Raw genomic sequence first — 27,551 nt, 5'->3', positions numbered from 1 at the left:
TCACCGAAAAAGCAGATTTACCCTGCTGTTATTTCAATGAAAGGTTTCTTTTCATTGGAAATTGGAATATATATATATATATATATATATATATATATATATATATATATATATATATATATATATATATTGTTATGGATCAGTTTATCGATCAGAAATAGAATAAAGAGTTTTTTTTATTATTTTAATATACCGCGGGCATATAAGTTAAAATACAACCCTGTACTTATTTGTAATCGTTATAATAAGAAAAGACATTGTTTCCGTGACGGACTAGTTTTTCCTTGAAGGTCTAAGTGAATAGTGAAAGGACAATGGAATTCGTGTAATTATATATTTAAGGAATAAACTTTGTAATTGTATTTTGCGGTGGACATTTTTCGAAAGTAAATAAGAATTAGATTTAGATATGAGATAACAAGAATTTGGAAGCTTATTTCGGTTGAAAAAGGCAAAATTGTTAATGGTTTCTGAAAAGTAATGTGAGTGAAATTAGTTTATTTGTTTTAAATATTATGTTGGAAATTTTATGAATCGAAAATTAGTGGGAAAGATGAATGCTTATGATTGGTTAAAAAGGAATGATGGGGGATGAGAGAGTTTGAGAAGGTTGTCTGGGGAGATTGAAAAGATTATTATGTTACCGGCAGACCAGAAGAGAAGACGTGTTTTCGTGGAGTTAAGCGGAGTACGAGTGTTTTTCGTTTTGTTAGTGAAAAAGGTGGAAGCTGAGAGCAGATCAAAAATGAGAAGATTAATACCTCTTTTGAGTCTGCATAGTCCACGAGATCTAATTGAGAAAGAAAGGAGAATTTGTGAATAAAGAGTACCGGTCAAAAAGAGGCTTGGGCTTGTGTTTTCGGAGGAGTAGTTTGCTGGTATGCGGTTTTGGAGCGATGCTGAGAACGGGAAAGATTTGATGGTAGCCGGACATAATCAATCAAGGAAGGAACTGTGGTTTGATCGAGAGGAGACATCATTGGTGAAAAAAAATTAAAGGTCAGTCAAATAATTTGAATGAAAGAAAACTTTAAGACATTCTAAAGATAAACTCAAATATAAGCATACGAACTAAGATTCCAAGTTTTGAAATAAAATAAAATTGCTTATTGAAATAAATAATAATGTGTGTGCATATTTATGTTGTTTTAATGTTAGTTCCGTTTCCTGTTTTATCCCGATTATGAGCAACTAGGAGATACTAAACCCACTAGAAGAGATATATAAAGTAAACTGATTAAAGTAAAATTAAAAAGGCACCCTGAGAAGTTTAATAGTAATTGAATTGTATGACTCTGCATAAATTAGTGAACTAATTAATTAAATAATTGGATTAATTAAATTAGTCTTAATCAATAATAAGACATCATAAAGCAGATCACAACAACATGGCGAGCCAACGTGGGGCTTAAAAGTATCTCTAGTTGTGAATTTGAAGGATCAGAAACGGAAAACAGGTGATTGAGAGAATTTATTTGCCCGTCGGAAAGAATTTGATATATTTATTTGAAAATTTATGAAATTATTTGAGTTATTTTATCTAGGTACAATTTTACATTTTTTCTATTTTTGATTGATATAATTTTTTGATGAATTTAAAATTTATGTGATAAATTGATAATATTTGGGGGAGAAATATTTGTCGTGTTCTGCAACATAGAGAGTGTTGTAAAATTTCACATTTGGCGGGGACAAAAAACAGTAACAAAAAGAAACAACATGTCGACCACAAGGAGTCAAAGCAAAACGCAAGAAAGGAAAGAGGATAAGATAGAAGAGGAAACAATTATTGATGAAGGATCGGATAATGAAGGAAATGCGACAATAATGGAGGAAAGAAAAGAAACAGGGATGCTGGAAAAATTATTAGCAATGATGCAAATACAGACACAAACAATGAATGAAACATCAAAGAAAATGGATAGAAATCAACAAGAAACATCACAAACAATGGAAGAAAACCAACGGGAAACAAGGCTAGCAATAGAACTAAATAATAGAAATATAGAGCAGCGTTTGGAAAACTATGAACAAAAATTAGAAGAAAATGATAGAAAAATGGAAAAGCGTTTGGACAAATATGAAAATGAGGTAAAAGTCTGTTTAGAAAAAGTCAGAGAAGAAACAGAGAGGAAACTAGAGATGCAGAGAGAAGAAATAGAAACTAAAATGAAAGATATTAAGACTGTACAGAAAAAGGAATTAGAACAGTTAGAAACAAAATTTGAAATGGCTTTACAAGAAGACAAGAAAGAAATAGAAAAACAAATTGAGGATATCAGAAAACAACGAGAGATGGGAGACAGGAGAGAAGTACTCATCCAAAGTCCGGGTGACATAAAAATACAGTTTGGCGGGCACGTAAAAAAATTACACCCGGTAATTTTCATCAACAATTTAAAAAAGAAATTACGACATATCGGTAATTTCGAAACAGCAAAGGAAACGATAAGGAACCATCTTAAAGATGAGGCAAGTTTATGGTTTGATAGCAAAGAAGAAGAATTACAAAATTGGCAAACATTTGCACAAAAATTTCTGAATTATTTCTGGGGGAAAATACAACAGATAGAGATAAACAAGGAATTACAAAATGGGAGATACCAGGATAGTATGGGTATATCAGAAAAAACATATGCCCTACAAATATACAACAATGCAAGACACTTACATTACAACTATTCGTCCGAACAGCTAGTGGAACTAATAGCCAGACATTTTGAAGATACCTTAGAAGATCACATAACTCTACAAAACTACAAAGATATTGACAGTTTATGTCAATTCTTACAAATACGAGAAGCAAAATTAAGAGAAAGAAAAATGAGGAGAACGCAAGAAAATTATAGACAACGAGAAAATCAAGACTATAGAGATAGAGGACAAAACTTTAGAAGAGAGTACACGAGAAGAGAATTTGTCCCGAGGAGGGAAAACGAAAGTAGAGACAACGGAAGAGTAAACTATGAACAAAGAAATCGGCAATGGAACGAAAACAGATATCGAGAGAACCAGAATAGAAACAATACTCGCACATATCAGGAAAACCGAAATAATAATAGAACGAATGAACCGGAAAATCGCGGAAACCGATACGGGTCCGAGAGACCAAGAGAAAATAGAAGAGCGGTCAACAACACACACATAGAGGAATGTGAGGATGAGAGACAAAGCGACAGAAGTAGAAGCGAACAAGAACAGCAAGCGTCTTTTCACGAAGACGCTCACTAAAGACAAAGAAACAAACAGGAATTTTTTGTCACCCGAAGGAATTTATTAAATTGGCAGAAAATAAGGACAAAACAAGTGGAGCAAATCTGAAATTTGTAGATGGTTTTATCAACGAGACACCGATTAAAATTATGATTGATACTGGATCGGAAATTACACTGATCAACAGAAAACTAATAGAGGAAGTTAATTTAACGAATTTGATTTACAAAATTCCCAAGGTAAATTTAGTGAGCGCAAATAAACGGACTTTGGCAACGATAAATGAAGGAATACGAATAAAAGTACGATTGGATAAGAAATTTTATGCACTACAATGTGTTGTGATGCCAAACATGTTGCATGATATGATCGTATTAGTGGATGAGTTGGCAGAAAAACATGTGGTGATAGATTTCAAAAATAACACGATGAAAATCACAGAGGAAAAAGAAGAAGAACAGGACAGTAAGGAAATGGAAAAGGAAAATGAGAAACGGAAAATTGATTTAGATAAAGAACAAACGGTGGAAATGAATTTGGCAATGAAGCAAGGACAGAGAACAAAGAGGAGATTAGCAAAAGAAAGTGAAAAGTGGGTGTCCTCAAAAGAAGAGATGAGCCCAGAAGAAGAAAAAGAAGAAAGATTAACAAAAGAAGACGAAAGAGGTACAATTGAAACAGTGGTATTTGAAGAGGTATGCGAAATGGAGGAGGCAGAATACAAGATAAATATGTGCAAAGAAATTGAGGAAAAAGAAAGAAAATTGATGTGTGGAGAAGAAAAGGAAAAGGAATTGCGTGTAATATTGAGAAAGTATGAAGATTTAATAAATGAAGAAAACAGAGTAGCCAAAAAATATGAACATTCATTTGAGGTTAAAGACTCAGGAAATTTTCGATCGAAAACTTATCCGATCCCATATAAATACCGACAGGAGGTGAAAGGAGAAATTAAAAAAATGTTAGAAGATCAAATCATAGAGAGATGTGACTCGCCGTACATCAACCCAATCGTGATTGTGAAAAAAAGCAGTGGAGAATTGAGGCTCTGTTTGGATGCCCGGAATATAAATCAACACACGGTATCTCAATATGAATCACCTCACAACATCGAAGCTATTTTTGGGAGAATTACGGGAATACACATGTTTTCTAAAATTGATTTGAAACATAGTTTTTGGTTAATACCGTTAGCAGAGAGATGTAGAAATTACACCGCTTTCTCAATCGATGGTATTGTATACCGTTTTAAAGTAGTACCTTTTGGATTACAAAGTGCGTGTGCAGCATTGGTAAGAGCTCTCCATACAATATTAAATAAATATGAAGATTTCATAGTGCACTACATCGACGACTTACTCATTTTTTCACCAGATACATCAAGTCATTTGGAACACATAAAGATTATTTTGGGAGAATTGGACAAGGCCGGATTAAAACTGAATATTGAAAAATGTCAATTTTTTCAAAAAGAAGTGATATATTTGGGATTTAAATTGGACACACAAACAGTTAGTTTAGCCGAGGACCGGGTAAAACTCATAGATGAATACCCAAGACCAACGAATTTAAAAACATTGAGAGGTTTTCTCGGGACGATCAACTATTTTAAAAAACTAATTCCTGATTTAAGCCAGAAGGAAATTCCTCTGATCAAATTATTGAAGAAGGGTGTTAAATGGAATTGGAAAGAACAAGAGAAAGCTTTTCAAATTTTAAAAGAGGAATTCTCGAAAGGAACGAAAATATATCATCCCATGTACAATTTGCCTTTCATACTACGAACTGATGCATCCATACAAAAATTTGCGGGAGTTTTGTCGCAAATACAAAACAATCAAGAAGTGCCGATTTGTTTTATTTCCCGGGTGACAAAAACACACGAAAGAAAATACAGTGTGACTGAACTAGAGTTTGCTAGCGTACTTTTCTGCGTAAATAAGTTAAGATTTTATCTGTTGGGAGCAAAATTCACAATCGAAACTGATCATGCAGCTTTGGTACATATAATGAAAAATCGTCTGGTTAACAATCGTATACATAGAGGCATTTTGTTACTACAGGAGTATGACTTTGAGTTTCGATATATAAAAGGAAAAGACAACATTATAGCTGACGCTCTCACAAGGGACGAAGACTCGGGGAAAAAGGAAGTAATTGCTTTTCATGTAGGACTGAACATTTTGACACAAGAGGAAGGTGTATTTTCGTTAAACGAAATTAGAACAAATCAAGAAGACCTGGAAGAAAGAGAAAAAAGAAGAGCGGAGAGTGAAAACGGTATATTTTTCAAACGACTAGATGGAAAGGAACTATACGTGATAACACAGACATTGGCAGAAAGGATCATACAGAAATTACACGAGGACAATGGACATATCGGCAGCAGGAAGGTTTGGCTGGTTTTTCGCGAAAACTATATATGCCGAAAAGATTACCGGATTGCAAAAGAAGCTACCCAAAGATGTGAAACATGTCAAAAATATAAAAGCAGAAATTTCCGAAATGAAAATGTGGCTAAAAATATTGTATCCCACCAAAAATTAGACATTGTAGCAATAGATATGTTAAGTGATCTGATAATGACCACGCAGAGGAACAAACATATTTTGGTGATGGTAGATATTTTTTCGAAATATGTAAAGCTATACACGTGCCGTACGACAAAAGGGGAAGAAATTATGAGAAAAATAGACAATTTTATAGCCACCGTAGGAACACCAAGGAAAATTCTTTTAGACAATGCTACGTATTTCCGGAGTGACCGATTCAAAAGACAGTTGCAAGACAGGGGAATAGGGACAAATTTTGTCAGTATCCGACATCCTAAAAGTAATCCGTCAGAACATTTTATACAAGAGACTACAAAATTCCTCCGCATTGCTGCCATTGGACAACATCGACGATGGGATAGAAAAGTGGCAGAAATCGAAAACTACTTGAACACCACTCCAAGTACAGTGACAAAAGAGACGCCGGAATATGTCATGAAGGGTATTATGCCAGTAAGGCCATGGGAAGAACCGGAGCAGAGAGAGTATCAAATAGTATTGGAAACTGTTCGAAGGAGGCTGCAGCGCAGTAATGAAAAATATCTCCAAAGGCAAATCCAGAATAGAAAACGAAGACCAGTGACTTTCCAGAAGGGAGAAAAGGTGCTTGTAAGGGCGTTACGAGTATCAAATCTCACGGGGGACGTGTGTGCAAAGCTAATGCCTATTTTCGAGGGTCCATACATCATACAAAATGAAAATGGAATAAACAGCTATGTTCTTAGACATGTAGAATCAGAAAAGATACGAGGAGTTTACAATATCCAGGATGTGTACAAATACCATGAATAAGAATAGTATAGATTTTAAGATGGAGTAATAAAAATTTAGGATAGGATAAAATGACTACAAAAGAAAAATTTTGTGTTGAGAGAAAATAATATTTTTTTTTGGTTACACTTAAAAAAAAAGGAATATTTGTATCTCAAAACAAGGCGGGGATTTGTTATGGATCAGTTTATCGATCAGAAATAGAATAAAGAGTTTTTTTTATTATTTTAATATACCGCGGGCATATAAGTTAAAATACAACCCTGTACTTATTTGTAATCGTTATAATAAGAAAAGACATTGTTTCCGTGACGGACTAGTTTTTCCTTGAAGGACTAAGTGAATAGTGAAAGGACAATGGAATTCGTGTAATTATATATTTAAGGAATAAACTTTGTAATTGTATTTTGCGGTGGACATTTTTCGAAAGTAAATAAGAATTAGATTTAGATATGAGATAACAAGAATTTGGAAGCTTATTTCGGTTGAAAAAGGCAAAATTGTTAATGGTTTCTGAAAAGTAATGTGAGTGAAATTAGTTTATTTGTTTTAAATATTATGTTGGAAATTTTCTGAATCAAAAATTAGTGGGAAAGATGAATGCTTATGATTGGTTAAAAAGGAATGATGGGGGATGAGAGAGTTTGAGAAGGTTGTCTGGGGAGATTGAAAAGATTATTATGTTACCGGCAGACCAGAAGAGAAGACGTGTTTTCGTGGAGTTAAGCGGAGTACGAGTGTTTTTCGTTTTGTTAGTGAAAAAGGTGGAAGCTGAGAGCAGATCAAAAACGAGAAGATTAATACCTCTTTTGAGTCTGCATAGTCCACGAGATCTAATTGAGAAAGAAAGGAGAATTTGTGAATAAAGAGTACCGGTCAAAAAGAGGCTTGGGCTTGTGTTTTCGGAGGAGTAGTTTGCTGGTATGCGGTTTTGGAACGATGCTGAGAACGGGAAAGATTTGATGGTAGCCGGACATAATCAATCAAGGAAGGAACTGTGGTTTGATCGAGAGGAGACATCATTGGTGAAAAAAAATTAAAGGTCAGTCAAATAATTTGAATGAAAGAAAACTTTAAGACATTCTAAAGATAAACTCAAATATAAGCATACGAACTAAGATTCCAAGTTTTAAAGAGTTATTTTTTGTGAATAAATTAAATTTTTTATATGGTAAATTTTTTAGTAGATATTATTATAAAGCAGACCAATAGATAGTTTGTTAATTAAAATTAAATTTAGAGTATAGGAGTTTGTTGGAAAAGATAATTGCCCACAAAAAGTTATTTATTAACATTCACCGTATTGCTTATTGAAATAAATAATAATTTGTGTGCATATTTATGTTGTTTTAATGTTAGTTCCGTTTCCTGTTTTATCCCGATTATGAGCAACTAGGAGATACTAAACCCACTAGAAGAGATATATAAAGTAAACTGATTAAAGTAAAATTAAAAAGGCACCCTGAGAAGTTTAATAGTAATTGAATTGTATGACTCTGCATAAATTAGTGAACTAATTAATTAAATAATTGGATTAATTAAATTAGTCTTAATCAATAATAAGACATCATAAAGCAGATCACAACAATATATATATATATATATATATATATATATATATATATATATATATATATATATATATATATAGTAAACTCTTAAATATTGGGGAAATCTGCAAGAAAGACTAATGAATATCAATTGTTTCTCCGAACGTTTTCGCCAAAGAGAATTAATTTGGCTTCTTCAGGGCTGAAAGAGAATAAATTATAATTAGCTACCATATATTATCTATTAAAAACATTATTGATCTTACCGTAACTTAGAATTGTAGAGTTAGAATGTTAAAAAACTTAGCTAGTAACAACATAGTGGTGTTTTTTGTTACTATGTGCAAAAAAAAGTTTTTTTTTTTTAACGTTGGAAATGTATGGTAGCTTTGAACTTAAAACGCAAAGGTTTACCCAAGGTTAATCGAAAAACCCAATGTAACTACATTTAAAAGGAGGTAATTCTTTGAATTGTCGGAAATAACTAAATTTTTGATTGTTAGAAAGTTAAATGTGAGGTTCTGTTTTACCAGAACGCATGTGCTGACGATTCAAGTAGTTCTTTTGAATCTTTATGTTGTTAAGGTTCATTGGTAAAACCGAATGAAGTTAAATCCCAGTATAAGGAAATATTATTTTAGATTTTCCTTTTTTAATTATATTATATTGTTCATGTATTATTATAATAATATCTTATTGAGATGTATCTAAGAAAAGCAAGGGAATGTTATCTTTTTTTTTAGTTAATGAAAATTAATTATGAAAGTAGGTTAGTTGTTGTTGTTGTTGTTAATCTGGAGATAAAAGTAAGGCTCCTACGATGTTATATCTTCTCAGTATTGTATTACGGAGTTGAATCCTGGACACTAACTGAAGCAATGGAGAAAAAACTTGAAGCCTTCGAGATGTGGCTATACAAGCGAATTCTAAGGATATCATGGACAGACAAGATAACCAACGAGACCGTATTACGAAGAGTGGGCAAAGAAAGAGAGGTGATGTATACCATTAAAAGGAGAAAGTTGGAATATCTCGGACATATAATGAGAAACAGCACTAAATACAGATTACTGAAGGTAACCCTACAGGGTAAAGTATTCGGAAAGCGAGGAATTGGGAGAAGGAGAATATCATGGTTGAAGAACCTGAGGAAATGGTTCTCCACAACAACAACGAATCTATTTAAAGCATCAGTCAATAAAATAATTATAGCCAGAATTATTGCCAATATTCGGAACGAATAGGCACTGAAAGAAGAAGAAGTTGTTAATGGATATATCAGTCAAGTTAGTTATCTGTAATGTTGTATTGTTCTTGGTATCTGATTTAAGTAAGAAGTGGTATATATCGCTTAGATTCTTAATGTCACTCTTAACATTGATGGAGAAATCGTTAAGGAAAATATAAGACATTTCAATGAACTCTCTTTTAGATTTATTGTTCTCAAGGCGGAGAATTGTAGTGTTAGTATAGTCCATGAGATGACCAGTGGAATGGACATGTTTGGCTAATGCACAGCGGTCAGGGTGAAGTCGAGAATCACTTTTGTGTAGTGTAATACGTGATTTCAATAATTGAAATGTTTGGCCGATGTAGGAATTGCTGCAAGAGAGGCATGGAATGTTGTAGACAATGTTACTAAGCCTATCTATGGGAGTCTTATCTTTTATCTTAGAATAAAGATTATTAATTGTTAGGGCTGATCTACAAGCCACATTAAGTTTAATGTTATTATTATTACCAAAGCTATATATATATATATATATATATATATATATATATATATATATATATATATATATATATTATGTAGTATATAATATAATAATATATAAGTCCAAGAAAGGTTTAAAAGGTGAGAAATTATGATGAAATTGAAAAAGGAAAAATAGTAAAAGCAAAAATTTTATGTTCCTTTACAAATAGTATATAATATACACCTTTGGATTAACGTCACTAAAGGCGTGGCTACCTTGACGTTTTTACTTTAATACATGTGATTTAATTTGTTAATGTGTTAATTTGTTAAATACGTCAATTCTCGCACCTATTATTGGCAAGTTTATTAATTTGCTATTATATTTATATTTCTTTTTACAGACTCTTGCAAAGCATATCATGGGCGTACACATGAGTGCAGGAGAAATTACAAAAAATTCCAAAGATGGAGAAATGTCATTGGAGTTCATAAGGAAATATATAAACTACTGTAGAACGTAAGTATCGTTACTGTATTATTAAATCTCGTCAGTAGACTCTTCTTATATCAACTAAAAATTTATATATCGTGCATATGATAAACGCTTTAAAAGTGTGATTTACTTTTATTTTTAATTAGGCAGAAAAATCATGGGAAGAATATGGCATTGTGATAAACAATATAGTTTTTTACTTTTTCAAGTTTGCATTTGACTAAAAATTTTCTGCCCAGTATCAAGCTACGTCTACTGTCTTTGTATTTCCGAGCCATAAATCATCGAGGGTGCACTGTCATGGACAAAGTGTGCATACTCTTAGGTTTTCCACATTATGTATTTTCCCACATTCACAGTGTGCGCCGATATCTGTGTTTATACCCCATTTAATTAGGTTTTGCTGTACATAGGCAACGCCAGTGCATATGCGGTTGAGTGTCCACCAAGTTTTGCAATCCAGGTCTATTCCTTTGAGTATAGGGGAAACAATTTGGGGAATTCGACGCTAACACTTCTCATAAATCTTTTTCTTGATTTAAGCTGACTAGTTCCTGACTATTGCTAGAATTCCTAGAATATAATTGGAGTCTTTCATTGAAAGTTTGCCTGAATTTCTCTACATATTGAGATGCGCATCTACGGTTTTTTGGTGATATGAGACCAGCTGCCCGATACAGTAGGGAAAGAGGAGTCAATTTCATACAGCCGGTAGTTATTCTACATGTTTAATACAGTTGTGAATTGTTGGTCGTGCCTAGATCTACTCCTCATGGTACAGGCGTATTCTTCTGCTGTGAAACACAACGCTTCGGCTGTTGACGTTAAGACCTTTGGATTTGCCCCCCATTTACTTTCTACAAGTTTCCAGAGAAGATTGTTTCTCGTCGCAACCTTTTGTCTTATACTCTGACAGTGGTATTTATGTGACGGTTGAGCGGTTTAATATGACTCCAAGATATTTGGGTCTTTTTGACGTGAGAATCTTCTAAAGAGATCTGGGAAGAAGACCCAGATACTGTTCGATTCATCCGAGCTATAACCAAAGAATATAGACGCTTATAGAAGAGCAGTTCAAATGGGCGATTTGGTTACGGTTTATACTTCAAAAGAGGGTGGCTGCATAAACTCAAAGCGTGATGCCGTGGCCGTCGGCTTAAAACTATCATGAAAATTTCATAATGAAATATGTAGTTAGGGGGAAGTGGGAAAGGAGTACGAACGAATAACTTTGCATCTACGCCTAAACAAATTTCGATGCCATTGATTTGCAAACTGTCTTTTTTTGTTTTTTCACAATAAAATCTTTATTTTTAATATATTAAATTTTTAATTTTAAAACTTAAAAATGTATGATATTTACAATATTCAAAGTATTTATTTTTTTAATTTTATAACTTTGAATTAAAAATAGGTTTGTTCCAACACAACGAAAAACCGTCACATAACTTTTTATTATACTGTTTTTCTGCCCAAAAATTGACGAAACATTTTTAAAAAATTTCAAAATTTTTCAACCAAAAACAACTCGGCATTAGTCCATACCTTTTAGGGATAATCACAGAAGTATACAGGGATAACACTACTTACCTAAAAATCGGAAATAAACTATCAGAGCCAATAAAAGTAACTAAAGGACTAAGACAAGGATGCAGTATGTCACCCTTACTCAGAGAGTACACGAATTAATCAGGGACGTAAAATTGTAGGATGTCTGAGCTCCTTATGGTGGGATCGCAACATTTCCAAAAGGAACAAAAAAAGAATAGGGCAAACCATGGTTGAATCGGTTCTTTGTTAGTTATGTCTGAAGTATGGACAATTAATGCCGACCTGAAGAGAAGATGGTTGGCAGTTGAAATGGATTATTTGAGAAGAAGCGCTAGAACATCAAGGCTGGAAGGAAGACCAACGAATCTATAAGAAATACCATGAATGCTATAGAAACGGTCATTAACAGAATAGAAAAAAGAGGTTTAAAAAGGTTTGGACACCTATTGAGAATGCCTGACTAACGTTGGCCCCAAAAACTTCACTGATGAAAGCCGCCTGAAAAAAGAAAAAGAGGTAGATAGCATATGGGAGGTATGCTGATCTGAGAACTATCTCCTTCATAACTCCTCCCTCTATAACCTTTAACTTTACTGTCGTTCAGTCTGTGGAACAGACATCACAACCAGTCTTCTGTGTTAAGGTCTTGATTTTGCCTCTTTAGACGGGCCCTGATAGTGTCTTCATCAAGTTTTTTATTGGGGACGCGGGTGAGGACCATGGGGCGCTTGGGCATATTATTTGGAACAATTATATTTAAGTTTACTCTCTCCCACAGGCCCTCAATAGTCTTCACCACTTCAGTCGTCCATTTTTTTGTATACTCGTTAACACAGTTCACCCACAGGGTCCCTTCGCTAAACGATGTTTTATGGAACTGCAGAAGTTCATTTTGACCTCAGATAGGAGCCTCATCAAGTGCTTGCTCCAGTTTGTTAATGATCAAATTTGCTTGAGCCCGATCTAGTTGAGTATCAGGATGGTGCCTGTGTGCTACCACTTTTGTCAGGGTGCTTTATGACCTAGTCTGCTCGTTAGAGCACCTTGAGTTCTTAGCAACTCTGTTACGAGGGGGTTGATGGCATTCTCCCGAAGTCTCTTTTTATCGTCGGGTGTTGCTGATTTGGATTTCTAAGGATTTGCTATGGTCTATGTCCCAGCAGTCATTTTTGCTTTTTTCTTACCTTCCTTTGTTGAGCTCTAGTGAGGAGTTATTTGAGATTTACTTATTTATTTTTTAATTTAAAAATCCGAAATTATACTTCACAATTTCGAATTCTCAAATTGTAAAAAATAATTCTTTGGTGTATGTGTTAAAAAGCAATCATAGCGTACTAACAAGATCAGGAATTGTTTTTTGATCAAAACACCTTACAATTTTTTGAGCTTTCTCTCCCGGTGATTGACTTTTAATTAATTTTATTTATAGTTTATAAAAAGAGAGTTTTAATTATATTATTTGTAAAGTTGTACATTATTTCAATTAAAAATTTTAATCATAATAATTTTTCTAAAAAGATTAATTAATTAAAAGTTAAAATAATAATATTTTCTCTAAAAAATTTTATAAAACGCAAAAATTTAATCCTATTCTACGACCACGCGGCATCTACATATAAAAATATCTAAAGTTGCATTTATTGCCCCACTCTTTCATATTTTAGAAGCAATAATAGAGCTGACATGACCGCTCCTTAGTGGTACCACGTGCGTCCAACCTGACTAACCTTTTGCCGACTTTCAAAAATAACAGTGAACAATTCTTCTATAAGCGTCTATATTCTTTGCTATAACGTTGGAATATTGCTAAGGTTATTAGCAAGTAAACTCACTCCTCTTCCAGCAGCGCACCTGGAACTTTTCTTGGCGAACGTAACTTCAGGCGCACTACTGCGGTTCCCAAATTACACGGTAACGAAGTCTCCAGTATAGGGTCTCGAAGATAATTGACTCTGAAGAGCCAGTATCGTTATATAATGTCAAGGGCCATGGTTTATGAGTATAATGCCTGGTATATGAAACAAATAGATGAGTAGATAAATAGAAGACATACATAGATAAAACTAATACGTTATATTATTCCCTCATCCTGTCTCGCTCTTTCCAGCGTCTCTTTTTTTCTGATTTTCCTTATTATTTCTAGCAAATAATCGAAGTTTTCTGTGTTCTGCATAGCTAATTTCAGTATATTATTTGGCGTGACCTCGCCCAGCTTAATTCTCAATCTTTAATGTTCGTCTAGGAAGATATTATATACGGAAATGCAATGCTCCTCGTCATCAGTCACACCACATTCCATGCAGATATCGTCGTTTGTTTTTTTAATTTTCTATGTATATGATCTATAAGAACCGTGTACGGTCAGGAATTGTGCAAATAAATAGTTTATTCTCCTGAACCTACATTTATACCATGCTTTTACATCGGGTATTAACATTTTTGTCCATTGAGCCTTTTTCCTTTCTGGTTTCCATTCAGATTGCCAATCATCAAGCATTTGGTTTCTACCTCTCATTCTGTTACCTGTGTCAGGTGACTGTTACGACTATTATATAGGATGACTCTTTATTTTGCTAAGAGGTGAATGGGGAGCATGCCAATTACCTGGAAGGCAATCGTAGATGTAGTCCGGTACGCACTAACTATTTTAAGAAGGGGTTTTCTTTGAGCTCTTGTAATCAAATCTTTATGCCTGGCGAAAAATTTAGACCAGCAGATTCACTCTCTATTTACAGTGCTGAGTCTATTGCTATAAAAAAAGCCTACTATGGTGCACACTAAATCCAGTTCATACGGTTTCTATTATGTCAGATTCAAAGTCCGTTCTGCAAGCAATTAAAGGATCTCCAATAAATATTTATAATCAAAAATTAACTTGTGAAATAAAAAACTTATTATATCACGTAAATCAACAAAATAAAAAAAATAATTTTCATATGGGTTAAAGATCACAGCGGTATTATAGGTAATGAAATGGTAGATTGTGAAGCAAAAGAAGCTTTTAAATCAGATACATTTGTAGAAACTTTTTCCTATACCGACTTAACTACTAACCTTAAAAAAGTCAGATGGTCAGAATCTTACAATAATTTTAGCAAGACATCGAAAAATCTTTATTTCCAACTTTACCCACAGCTTCCAAATAGAATACCGGTCATAACTTTTGATTATATAAAAAAATATATTTCAACAGTAACACGCTTAAAATTGAATCATGGTCGTTTTCCGGCGCACCTTCATAAATTAGGGATACTAAAATCCCCGATATGTGAATATGACAATAAGTCCATAGGTGATATTAACCACATATTTCTGGAGTGTAAAAAAAATGATACGGCTATATCTAGACTATATAATTCTCTAATAGAATACAACACTCCTCTCCCTCTCAACATTGGTTCCCTGTTATCAAGCTATAATAAACGCGTTTTAGATGCAATAATAAATTACGTTAAAGAAGCTAAAATCGATATTTAACCTTATAAGCATATGTATCTATATCTGTATGAATAAAAATGTATCCTGTGGCTAATAGACTATGTCTAAGGCCATCCCTTTCCTCTACACACACAACTCTAAGTCGTTAGTTGTTATCCACCTATTAACGTTTCTCTAGCATATACTAACTTTATTTATTACATCCTAATTTGTGTCACCTTCTATTAGTATTGCTAAGTTGTCTGCATATGCAATTGCTGACACACCTCTGTCGTAATCTATTTCTAACAGTCCATTATACAAGACGTTCCACAACGTTGGACCTAATACCAGGGTTGGTACCAGTTTTGTTTTTTTTTTTTTTTGCTTTACTTGTAACTTTAATATATCTGTCGGTAGGGTAATTTTTAACTATATTTATTAGGTAATCCGACACTCCAGCGGTTCCCTGATTAAATTTGCTGAGTTGGCAGAATTGAAGGCATTTTTTACATCGAACATAACAAGGATTGTCCAGTCTATAGCTGATCTAGTTTTCCTAAAACCGTATTGCTGGTCAGAAATTGTGTTTAAGAGCTCGTGTTCAAGACGACGTTTTTATGAGGCTTTCATAAAATTTCCCAATGCAATCTAATAAACATGTAGACCTGTATGAAGTAGCCCCGTCCGGTGGTTTCTCAAGATTTAAGGTTAAGGATAAATTTGGAATCTTTAGTTGTTCTTTGAATTGTTGGTTGTGTAGAAGCTCATTCAATACCTCTTTCTATTTATATGAAATTATATTAAAACGAGAAGTGTCATAAAAATTTAAACATAATTCAATATTGTTATTAATTTGATGACATTTATTAATTTTAAATTTTGACAATCGTTACGAATTTTTTACTTCTCATTTGTTGTCTCTATTTTTTTCGTATGCTGTTTTTAATTTAAAGCTGTTTGGAATAAATATATGATAACTAGAAACGAATTGGTCGAGACTAGTGAATCGATGAGGAGAACCGCTATTTTGTGACGCTACCCGCGTCGCTCGCCTCAGCATTTTACAATATAATAAAAAGTAATACAACGCCAGTATAGAAGCTTCGTTTTAAAAAACGAATTCTGGATAGAATTATATGCATAATAATAATTGCTTAAGTTAAGTTGAAATTCTGTATTTTAGTCGTTGCGGTCCGAGACTAAATCCAGATGCAGCCGAAAAGCTTAAAAGACGGTACGTCATGATGAGGTCTGGAGCCAGTCAACATGAGAAAGAAGCGGATAAAAAAAGTTCAATTCCGATTACTGTGAGACAATTGGAGGCTATAATTCGAATCTCTGAAAGTTTGGCAAAAATGCAGTTGCAACCGTTTGTTACTGAGACTCATGTGGATGAATCCCTTAGATTGTTCCAAGTCTCTACGTTGGATGCTGCAATGAGTGGAAGTTTAGCTGGTAAGAATAGTGTGCTCCAGATGTTATATGATCTTTGGTAAAATTAATAACCTGTATCAAATGTGTTATATTAAGCAACCACGTCAACAAGTAATGGTACCTAAAAAAAAGTTTTATTTTGAGGTTGCAGTAATTATTACGGCAGGATAAGTAAAACTCTTTGTTCTTTTGTCAAGCTTTCGCAAAATTTATTCGCTTCTTCAGGATATACTAAAATATGGTTAAAATTATTTTATCAGAAAACACAATGAAATTAGAATTAAAAACATTGTATAAAACTAGCACAAAAACTTACAACATGAGGTTAATCCATTAAATTTTGAAATTCACAAAACATTAAACTTACCTTATTTAAAGTATATATATATATATATATATATATATATATATATATATATATATATATATATATATATATATATATATATATATATATATATATATATATATATATATATAATTAATTTTATTTAATTTTGTAGGAATCATGATTGCCAGTAATTATTATTTTGATGTTTAATTTATGTCAGAAAGACACTCGTTTCTGTTTATTATATTTATTGTTATTGATAACTAGTTTTCGATTGTTGTATGGGTTGCGTACAAAGTGGCGCCAAATATGAATATTTAAATTTTTTGAATTTAGTCAGGAAATTTAATATTAGGGAATTATAGTATTAATTTTCGTAAGACAGAATGTAATTATAGATATTGATAGTTTATAATCTTATCTTACGAAATAAATAACACCTATTCTTCAGTTAAAATTTGGCTTATTTTCCATTCAAAATAATAATACAATCATCCCCTATTTCCAAGTTTCATTAAAACATAAATTAAAAATAATATATCAAATATTTCCGCCATACAAATCCACCCGTCCAACTAATCATGCAATGACCCCTGTAGAAGTTCATATTTGTCTCAAACCTTGGAATTTGGTGACATATGGCCCTTAAAAAATTTTCGGTATCGCGTCACGTTGTTTGCATAGATTGCAATAAATCAGAGCTTTGTTTGCCTTCAGTGGAGAACCATCTAAATGAAGCCAAATGTTTGTTTAAAATTTTTTAAATCTTCGTATCTACGAATATGAACATTATTTTCTGCAGAGTTTGTGTGCTTTTTGTTTTTTTTGTTAAGTTAGTTTGAAATAATGAGTAAATTTTACAGTAGCTATATAATAACATCGATAATATACTACATATAGAGTTGCAAGTTATGAACTATAAACATCTGTATTTCTTATAAACTCTATGTCATCTGTTATATTTTATTATTTTAGAGAACTGATGAAGTTTTAGAAATATAAAGCAAAACGTCTTCGATAAACTTATGAAGTAGTTGACTTCTTTTTTTATTTGCCAACCTGAATGACTGATTAAACCTCTCAATTCACTAGTTGAATACTTTAGAAATATTATATCAGCGCTATAGAATAGGCCTTGCTTCTAAAAACTCGGTTATTTCGCTCCATATTTTCGGCCTCTTGCTTTCTATCTCCAATTTCTGACGCCTTGCTTTACTGCTTCCAACCATTTCTTCTTTGGACATCCTCTTCTTTTTTTCCCCATTTCTCTCTTTCAGTATTATATTGTTTTAACATTTTGATTCTCTGGCATTCATATAATGTGACCAAGCCATCTAGCTCTTTGGGGTCGTATTTTTGTCATAATTGCTGGTTTTCATACATCCTCATTATTTCTTTATTCGTTCATCTTGTTTAAATATTCTCTGTCGTCTTTACTCCTCCGAAGATTTCTTTCCCAGATCTATACTTTGTTCTCTTCCTGCTGGTTCATAATCCACGTTTCACTATCATACATCACTGTGGGTCTGATTACTGTCTCGTAGACTCGCAGTTTAGTTGTTCTTGGCACATTTTTGCTTTCAGTAATAAATTTAGTGACCCTATCGCTCTGCTTCCCTTCATTAATCTTTTGTCTATCTCTTTTTCTTCTTTTCACGTGTTTGTTATGGTTACTCCTAAGTATTCAAATTCTGACACTTTTTCAAAACTATAGACAGTATCAGCTCCTTTCATTTTGTTATATTTGTTACTATTTGTTATATCTCCTATCCTTTTCTTATATTGCGTTTTTGTTTGGTTTATTATTAATCCGTATCCTTTCGCTTCTTCTTCAAATTTCTGGAACACTTTCTAAATGTTTTTTGTTCTCTCTAGTATCACCACATCATCCGCGTACGCTATGCACTGTTCCCTGCTATTGAAAATAATCCTATTTGTGCTTATATTTGATCTTCTTACGATTTGTTCTAATACTACGTTGAATAAATTCGTCCATAGCGGATCCCCTTGTTTTAAACCTCTTTTCACTGTGAACTGCCTTGAAAAGCTTCCTTCCATTGTTACCCGATTCATCGTGTTCCTAAGCATCATTATCACTAGCCTTATAAGCTTTTCTGGTATTTCTAATGTTCTCATGGCCTCATATAGCATCGTTATAGATTTAGGGAGTCATATATGCTTGTTTAAAATCGATAAATATCATATGTAATCCTAAGTTTTGTTCGTAGCTATTATTTTGTATTAATTTTAACATACTTATTTGATTAGTAGTTATTCTTCCTGATCTAAAACCTCCCTGGTATTCTCAAATCACTTTGTAATCATATTTTATTAATCTTTTCCGAACATTTTTGCAAGTATTATATAGACTACTTCTAATAGTGCTGTACCTCTATAGTTTTCGCACTCCGTTTTGTCTCCTTTTTTATAGATAGGACAAATAGGAGCACTATTCCATTGTTTCGGCATTTCTTCCTTTTGTCAAATTATTAGTGTCAAGTGAAATATCCTTTCCTTCAATCTTTCGCCACCTTCCTTAAAAATCTCAGCGTGGACACCACTTTCTCCTGCACTTTTGTTATTTTTTAGGTCTCTTATTATTTCTTTGAGTTCATTCAGAGTTTGTTCCTCGCGTGTCCCTTCTTCATCTTTTTGCCAATTCTCATTTCCCTTAAGTTCCTCTTGTTGGTCTGTATTTAATAGATCTTCGAAATATTCCGCCAATCTGTTTAATTTTTCTGTTGTGTCACCTAGAAGTAAGCCTTCTTTGTTTCTGCACTACTGTGGATTATTCTTTGTAGTTTCTCTGGATTTCTTAACTTCTTGGTAGAACCTCTTTGTTTATGTAGGCTTCTTCTCTTTTCTTTTTTCTGCAAATTTTTTTCACTTCCCTTCTTCTTGCCCCATAGTTTTCGATCGCATTTTGGGTATTTTCTTTATCTCTTTGTAGTTTTGGCCTGTTTCTTCTTGCCAAAACATTCCTACATTCTTTGTCGAACCAGTCTTGCCATCTTTTTATATGCTCTCTTCCTATACACTTTTCCGCTGCTTCCGACATGACTGTCTGTATGGTCTAGAAAATTTTCACATAAGATTTTTTGTAGAATCACGCATAAGACACAATATTTATCAATGTGTTGTTCAGGCGATTCGAGTCAGAATTATTTATTTAATTTGTTTAAACAAATTGCAAAAACCAACGTTTTCTCAGACAATTTTTTATCTCGTTGTGGACAAAAAGGTTTCTAACTAATTTTTCTCTGAAGTTTAGAGTTAGAAATTATTTATAGGTTGTAACGGGTAGCTCTGTTAGACACCAGACCCAGTAAAATACAAGTTTAATTTAAATAAAAATATATTCGAAATAAATAACGAAATAAAATTAATGTAATATGTGCAATAAAAAATAAAATAAGGATCCTGGCGAATGAATCGACGACGCTACGATCCAATGTTGGTACCTGCGAAAAAATAAAATACGGGCAATGCTAGAAAAATTTAAAAAGAGAATGTATTGTTCAGTACCCAAACATCAAGGAGAAAGAATATTCACTAGTTATTCTGTGTTAGAGGTGACCGAATCGATCCGGACGAGGAACGTAACGCCACCAATCATATTTGATCGCGGGACGGGTGGCTAAATCGATCAATACTCAATCCGGCAAGGAACGGGATGTGACCAATCAATACTTGGTCACTGGCGGGACGCTTTGGTCTTCTATCAATACAGGCTAGGCAATGAAGCAATAAACCTACCAAATTTTTGCAGTTGGATGGATCTCAATGACGCTTGTTGCATGCGAATAGTAAGAGTGTCAGGAAAGTTTATGAACAAAAATGATGATGTGGAAATAAAAATTGCATTATTGAACAATGAAAAGGCATTTACTAAAGTGCATTTCGAAATGATGAAAAATGATAAATTTGGAAATAATTGATGGAAATAAGTTCAGTATTATTACTCGTGGGTTTTTGGGGTCACTTAAAGCGAATATCATGACGACGAGGGTCTCCGAGGCACCTGGTATACTTTATTTTTATTGTATTTCAGAATTCAAATTTTTATCAGAAAAAACATTTTGACGAAAATTCAAATACTACTAGATTTTTTTAATCCAGACCCTCTTCTAGCATTTGGACCGCCTTCGTTTTTTGTCCATCCATTCGTCTTCTTTGATCTGTCTATCTCTCATTATGTGCCGTACATTTTCTTCCCAGGCAACTGAAGGCCTTCCCCTTCTTTGTTGTGATATGTCTCTACACTGGAATGTACAAGTATTTGTCCTAATATCTTCATTCCTGATATGATCTTTTTCGGATACACCACACGCTCTCCTTAGAAAATCCATTTCTACTACTTCTATTATTTTTCTATCTTTTTTCGTGATCTGCCAAACTTCTGCCCCGTAAGTCATAATAGGCCGTACCAAGGTTCGATAGATTGTCAATTTCGTTTCTTGTATAATATCTTTAGAATATTGTAGAGAGTTTAGAATGTTTACTGCTGTTTTTTCCCTGCTACGTTGTTTTCGATGTCTCTTTTGGTAGTGCCTTCTTTAGATATTATAATCTAATTATTCTAATTTCTAACTCTGGATCTTCTTCATCATCTCCTATTTTAAGGTACTCTGTCTTTGACATATTCATATTGAGGCCCCATTTTTCATATTCTTTCTTTAGTTTTCTAAACATGTAGTCCATGTCTTCCTCATCATTCGCTACGACTACCTGATCATCTGCGAAAAATAAAGTTGTTAGACATTTACCACCGCCTATGTCTATTCCCATTCCGGATACTTGTTTCCTCCATTGCTCTAGCGATGATTGAATAATATATTTTAAATAAGGTCGGAGATAGACAACATCCTTGTTTAAGTTCCTTTGTTATTGGAAATTATTCAGATCCAAAGAAGTTTCCTTCTTTAACTCTACTGAGACCTACTTTCGTCAATGTTTGAAACAGTTTTTTCAAAGCTACCGTATCGTATGCCTTCTTTAAATCTACAAACAATAGGTGGGTAGATAGATTTCTTGCCTTCCGTTTTTCTATTACCTGATGCAGAACGAATATACCATCAGTGCACGATCTTCCTGCACCAAATCCATTTTGTTCTTCTGTCTTCATATTCTGATTCTATTCTTTCTTTTATTATTCGACCGTACAACCTCCCCACTGAGCTGATAACAGTTATTCCCCTATAATTAGAGCATTTGTGTTTATCTCCTTTCTTGAATATTGAGCTGATGTATCCAACATTCCAATCATCAGGGATATTTTCTCCTTTTAAGCATTTGTTAAATAGTTGAACTAACATGTCATGTAATATTTTTGGTCCATACTTTACCAACTTAATTGGGATGTCTCCAGGTCCTGTTGCTTTACCGTTTTTCGATCTTTTGAAGGCATCGCTTAGCTCTCCGGATGTTCAGATATTTCTTCCATTTCGATCTCTTGGAATTTACATCTATCCTCTGTCAGTAAGACCTTATAATGGTGTTTCCACTGTTTCAGATCTATTAACTGCAAGTTAAATTATTCCTTGCCTTCCCTCCGGAGAGACTTTATCACCTTCCACGCTTGCCCAACTCTTGTTCCACCCATTACCTATCCACCTCTGCACATCTTCGATCCCACATCTCATTTTTACTTTTCACTACATCTCAATTTAATATAAAGAAAATATAAAATGTGGTTAAAAGTTATGAACCAAATAAGTTATTGGTGAAGTAAGACCCGTTAAGTATGGGTTTTTTGAGATCGCCTGTCACCTTTTTTACAGTTAACGTATGTTACTTTCCCAAAGAAACACCCTGTACAGTCACACAAAAATTGCGAAGAACTAATTATTTCATTAGATTAACTTGCCAACAAGCAAAAAAAATGTGTGAATGTATAGTAATTCTATAATATTAAACCCTTTTTCTTGAAACTCACAGCTGTGGATTTGGTTTTTTGTTGCTAATATATCCCTTTATATCTAATCCAAGAGATATAAGTGACTTTGTTTTCATTTTCATAAGCATTTTATTAGTGTTTATTAAAACAAAAATGTGTTACTTACGTTTAAAAATCATTTTAAAGCTTTTTCAACTTTAATTTCTAACAAAAAATGAAAAGAATAACTTCAGGAAGTGTTACCTAAGACGTTTTGTATTCAGATATAGCCAAAAAATTTTAAAATTATTTGGGTGAAAAGTTGTATCCTCGCAATTAGTTTAAAAAAATATTTAAACACATTATGACTACTTCTTACGCAGTCGAGATTCTTTGTTGTGGTAATCTCACAAATGTACTTAAATCGTATGAGAATTATGTTCCCAATAAGGCTAACAGGTTTTCGTCTTCATTTATATATCCTTGGTGCAATGCCACACCCACAAATATGCATAATTGTCGTTTTTCACCTAAGTACACCACTAATAATGTCTCAAGTCATTCCTATACTCTGCCACAACCACGCATGTGATTAAAGGCCCGGAGAAGGTGGAGAGGAGATATGCACTTTCACGAAAGTCAGTCTGTATTGTTCATTTACACTGCGTGCATCGCGTATGTACCAATTCGTGTTTGTTGCAGAGTAGTGATTAAGTTAAACTGCGACGTGCATATCGCGAAAGTGACACTTTCGTGTTTGTGGCGGTGTGGATTTTGCATTTGTTTTACATTCGATGTCGTGTTTCTGCTAAACATTTCTCAGTTTTGTGTGTAAAAATGAACGCCCACACAGCTAAAATATTTGAAAACTTGAGACATTCACGTCCGGATCCACCAAAAGAGACTGACCAGGAGGTAGGTAGATGTTAATATACCATTATTGAACATTTTGGTGATTGCTTTAGCCGTCCATTTGGTAATTAGTTTAACTATAAAGTTCGATCTTTTTTTGATTAAGTATTTAAAAGGCCAGATTGGTTTTACTAATTTAGTTTTTTTGTATTAGATCCCAAAGAGAACTAATGACGAATGCGACACCAAACAAAAAAATGGACCCCGAACATCAAACGTTTCTGCTTTTATACCAAATAATACAAGAATACTGTGTCCAACGGTTTCAGAGAACCAACTAGAAGGTACTACTTTTTATCAAAAAGTTTTACATTACTTATAAATACAACAAAGAATTTGTTTTAGCACAATCTATAGTAGATATTTCTCCAATGGGGGACCGACATTTCCAACTGGCTTCAAACAAGAGTAACCTTTCTGACTCTTCATCAGATAACTTTAATTCCAACGAGGACTCAACTTCTAGCAGTTCTTCCTGTTCTTCTTGTTTGAGCTGTAACAATACAACATCAGAATCAGGGGATCAAAATGAGATAAAATAAAACAAATTAAGTTATTTAGAAACGTGTGACGCAAACTTACAATTATCCTAATGCTATTTTTCTTTGTTTTAAGGTGAGGGCCCTAAGAGGAAGATGAAAAACATAAACGCTTGGAAGAAAAACATAAGAAAACAAAAAAGATTAAAATTAGAGTCTTATGTTTGTTCTAGAAGTAAAGAGAGACCAGCACGTCCCATGTTACCATCCCCATGTTCTGGTAAAGCAAACCACAAATGTGATACTTTTATCAACGAGGGAAACCGACGCAAAATTTATAATGAATTCCGTCAAATGATTTCGGTAGATGATCAGCGAGTTTTCATAAATAGTCATATTGATAAACAAAAGAAAAAGAGATTCACAAGAAACATTAAAAATTCAAGAAGATCGTTTACCATGAATTACTAGTTTACCGTCAACGAGGAAAAAAGACAAGTAAGCCGGGCCTTTTTTATGGTTACACTCAATGTGACAGATGCATTTATGCGAGGAGCTGTCGCAAAGCTTTCTTCTAGTGGCATAGTTGAAAAAGAAAATCGTGGAAAACATGCCTCACATAATAAATTAAAACATGATGAACTGCTGATTCGTGAGCACATTCTTTCATTTGCAGCCGTTGAATCTCATTATTGTTGGGCCCCTAGTACAAAAAGTTATTTGGACTCTTCATTAAACGTCTCTATTATGCACAAATTGTACAAATTAAAGTGCTCAGAATTAAATGGTCATCCAGTTTCTTTCGAAAAGTATCGATGAGTGTTAAGAACTTATAGGGTTCCATAAACCCAAAAAGGACTAGTGTAAAAAGTGCTTAAAATATACGAATATGACAGAGGAGGAAAAAAAACACGAACAGGCTCATCACGAACACATGTTAAGGAAACAATTAGCTCGAGACGAAGACAAAGAAATTGCAAAGAATAATTCAGAGGTATTATCGTTTAACTTTGACCTCGAAGCAGTTCTTACGACTCCAAAGAATCCAACAGGACAAATATTTTACCTACGAAAATTGGCTATTTATAACCTGACTATCTACAACTTAGCGAATCGGGACGGAATCTGTTACCTTTGGGACGAAACCCAGGGAAAACGGGGGTCAAACGAGATATCCACGTGTATTTACAAAATTATATTATCAATCAACCAAACATTACTGAGGTTCGAATGATGTCGGACGGGTGTGGTGGGCAACAAAAAAAATTCACATTTTGTTGCTGCGTGCTTGAAACTTCTTACGGATTACACTATCTTAAAAACTATTGATCACAACTTTTTTGAATCAGGACATACCGAGATGGAGTGTGATTCACTCCACTCGAAAATCGAACAGAAATCAAAATATGTTTCTGTTTATTCACCAGAAGGTTGTGCTCAGATAATAAGAAATGCTCGAACACATCCACGTCATTTTGAAGTCAGATTCACAATGTTTGATGACGTCTTTGATTTCAAATCCTTTGGAATAGAGAACTATAAAGAACCAAATTCCCTGGCAACAAGTTTGCTGGTTACGATACATTAAAACCGATGGCGTGGTGACAATGTCCTATAAAAAAAATTTGGAGATGAATTTCAACAAGTAAACAGCATGAAAAGTCGTGGGCGACCCAAAAACGTTGACTTAAAGAAAGCTTATGATAAGCAGTTGCCAATCGCGATTGCTAAATATAAAGATCTGCAGAAAATGTGTAATGATTTAACAATTCCAAAGAACTATCATAACTTTTATAATTCTATAAATGCCGATAAAAATATAAGAGACAATTTGCCAGAGCCAAATGAAAGCGAGGATTCAGACGAAAATGAAATTATTCTAAAATATAATAAGTGTTTTACTATATTATTTATATCTTTGTAGTTTTCAGTATTAGAAAGTCCTTTTTGTTCCACTTTTACCGTAATAAACGTTGATATAATTTCACGTATATGCATTTTATTACAAAATCTACAATGCCACAATCACGAATGTAACTTTTTTTCGAAAATTGATGTAATATTTTGTAAATCTCTGATATTTCTAAAATATAACTATAACGTCTGTTAATAAAAGTACAAAAAAAAATGTCGCATTAAATTCTGAATTTTGGCAACTAATTGAAACTTTAAAAGTCGAATATCTGCTTACGCTCATTTTGCACATTCGTGGGTGTGGCATTGCACCGACGATATTTAATATTACCGTTATGTGAATAAACATTAATATACCGTTTCTGTAGTCGTCTAAAATGTATTGTACTTGTCGTGCAAATATACTTATCGTGAGTTATTAAAGGTATTGTAATATTTTTAAAAAAATTACATTACGGAGGAGTGCATATTTTATAATTATGTTTATTATTTCTAGGTGTTGAGGGTTTTACAACTGAGGAGGAACACGACATGTTGGCTCGTATTGAGAAACAGCTGAAGCGTCGGTTTGCGATAGGAACACGAGTATCTCAACAGAATATTATCCAAGATTTTGTCCACCAACAATATCCAGAAAGAGCAGTAGTTAAAGTTGTATATGCTTTGATCAGACGCGGTCAGTTGCAGCATTGTATGCAGAGGAAGATGTTATACCGTATTAGTTAAGAAGAAACTGTTGATTTGAATTTTTCTTTAGTACAATATCCCAATTAATATGTAAGCTTTTTACCGAAACATTATTTTTTTAATCATACAAATAAATAAACGTCCTCTTTTAACATGTCCTCTTTTTATCAGTCCCATTGCTTCATTTGCATTATTAATTATAGTTTATTTTGAAAGAATTCTATTCCTACTGCTATCAGAACAGTATCGTGTGCTGTGCATAAGTAACATTTTTAGATATAATGGCTACTATTATCTGTTCTATTTTAAACTTCCAGGTATAGAAAAAAACATCTGGAATAAAACTATTGTATAAAATGTTACTGTGTAAAAAACACTGTTTTGAAACAATCAATTTTAGATCTTCTGGTGTACCATTATTAGAGATTTTCGACCACTATATCAAAATCTTCTCTATTCTGCTCCACTTTTAGTAAAGATGTTGAACGTTCCCTGTCCAATCTCTGATTGCCAGCCATGATATATTTTAGTTCTGTCTACTCGTCGTCGGTCTTTAATTATTATTATTCGTAGCAGGTTAACTTCTCATTATTTGGCCTAGGTACGAAGTCTGTCTAAATTTGTGAACTTATTTTAACTGGGTGTTACTTAGGTCAATGGGACAGTTTTA

The 27,551-nt window shown here is 33.4% G+C and overlaps 1 protein-coding gene across 1 annotated transcript in view; it reads left to right on the top strand.

The window, feature by feature from the left end:
* Mcm5 (Minichromosome maintenance 5) overlaps window positions 1-27,033 on the top strand; it is a 71,049-nt gene extending 44,016 nt beyond the window's left edge. The window contains exons 8-10 of the mRNA XM_072534672.1: window positions 10,187-10,302; window positions 16,433-16,704; window positions 26,691-27,033. Coding sequence (XP_072390773.1) covers window positions 10,187-10,302; window positions 16,433-16,704; window positions 26,691-26,920 — 618 coding nt within the window. The 3' untranslated portion in view covers window positions 26,921-27,033. The remainder of the gene's footprint in view (window positions 1-10,186; window positions 10,303-16,432; window positions 16,705-26,690) is intronic.
* Window positions 27,034-27,551: the final 518 nt, after the last annotated feature.

This window comes from Diabrotica undecimpunctata, chromosome 6 (genome assembly GCF_040954645.1).
Source record: "Diabrotica undecimpunctata isolate CICGRU chromosome 6, icDiaUnde3, whole genome shotgun sequence".
NCBI classification, from domain to species: domain Eukaryota; kingdom Metazoa; phylum Arthropoda; class Insecta; order Coleoptera; family Chrysomelidae; genus Diabrotica; species Diabrotica undecimpunctata.
Note: the sequence above shows the minus strand (reverse complement) of the source record. Positions and strands in the feature narration are given on the sequence as shown.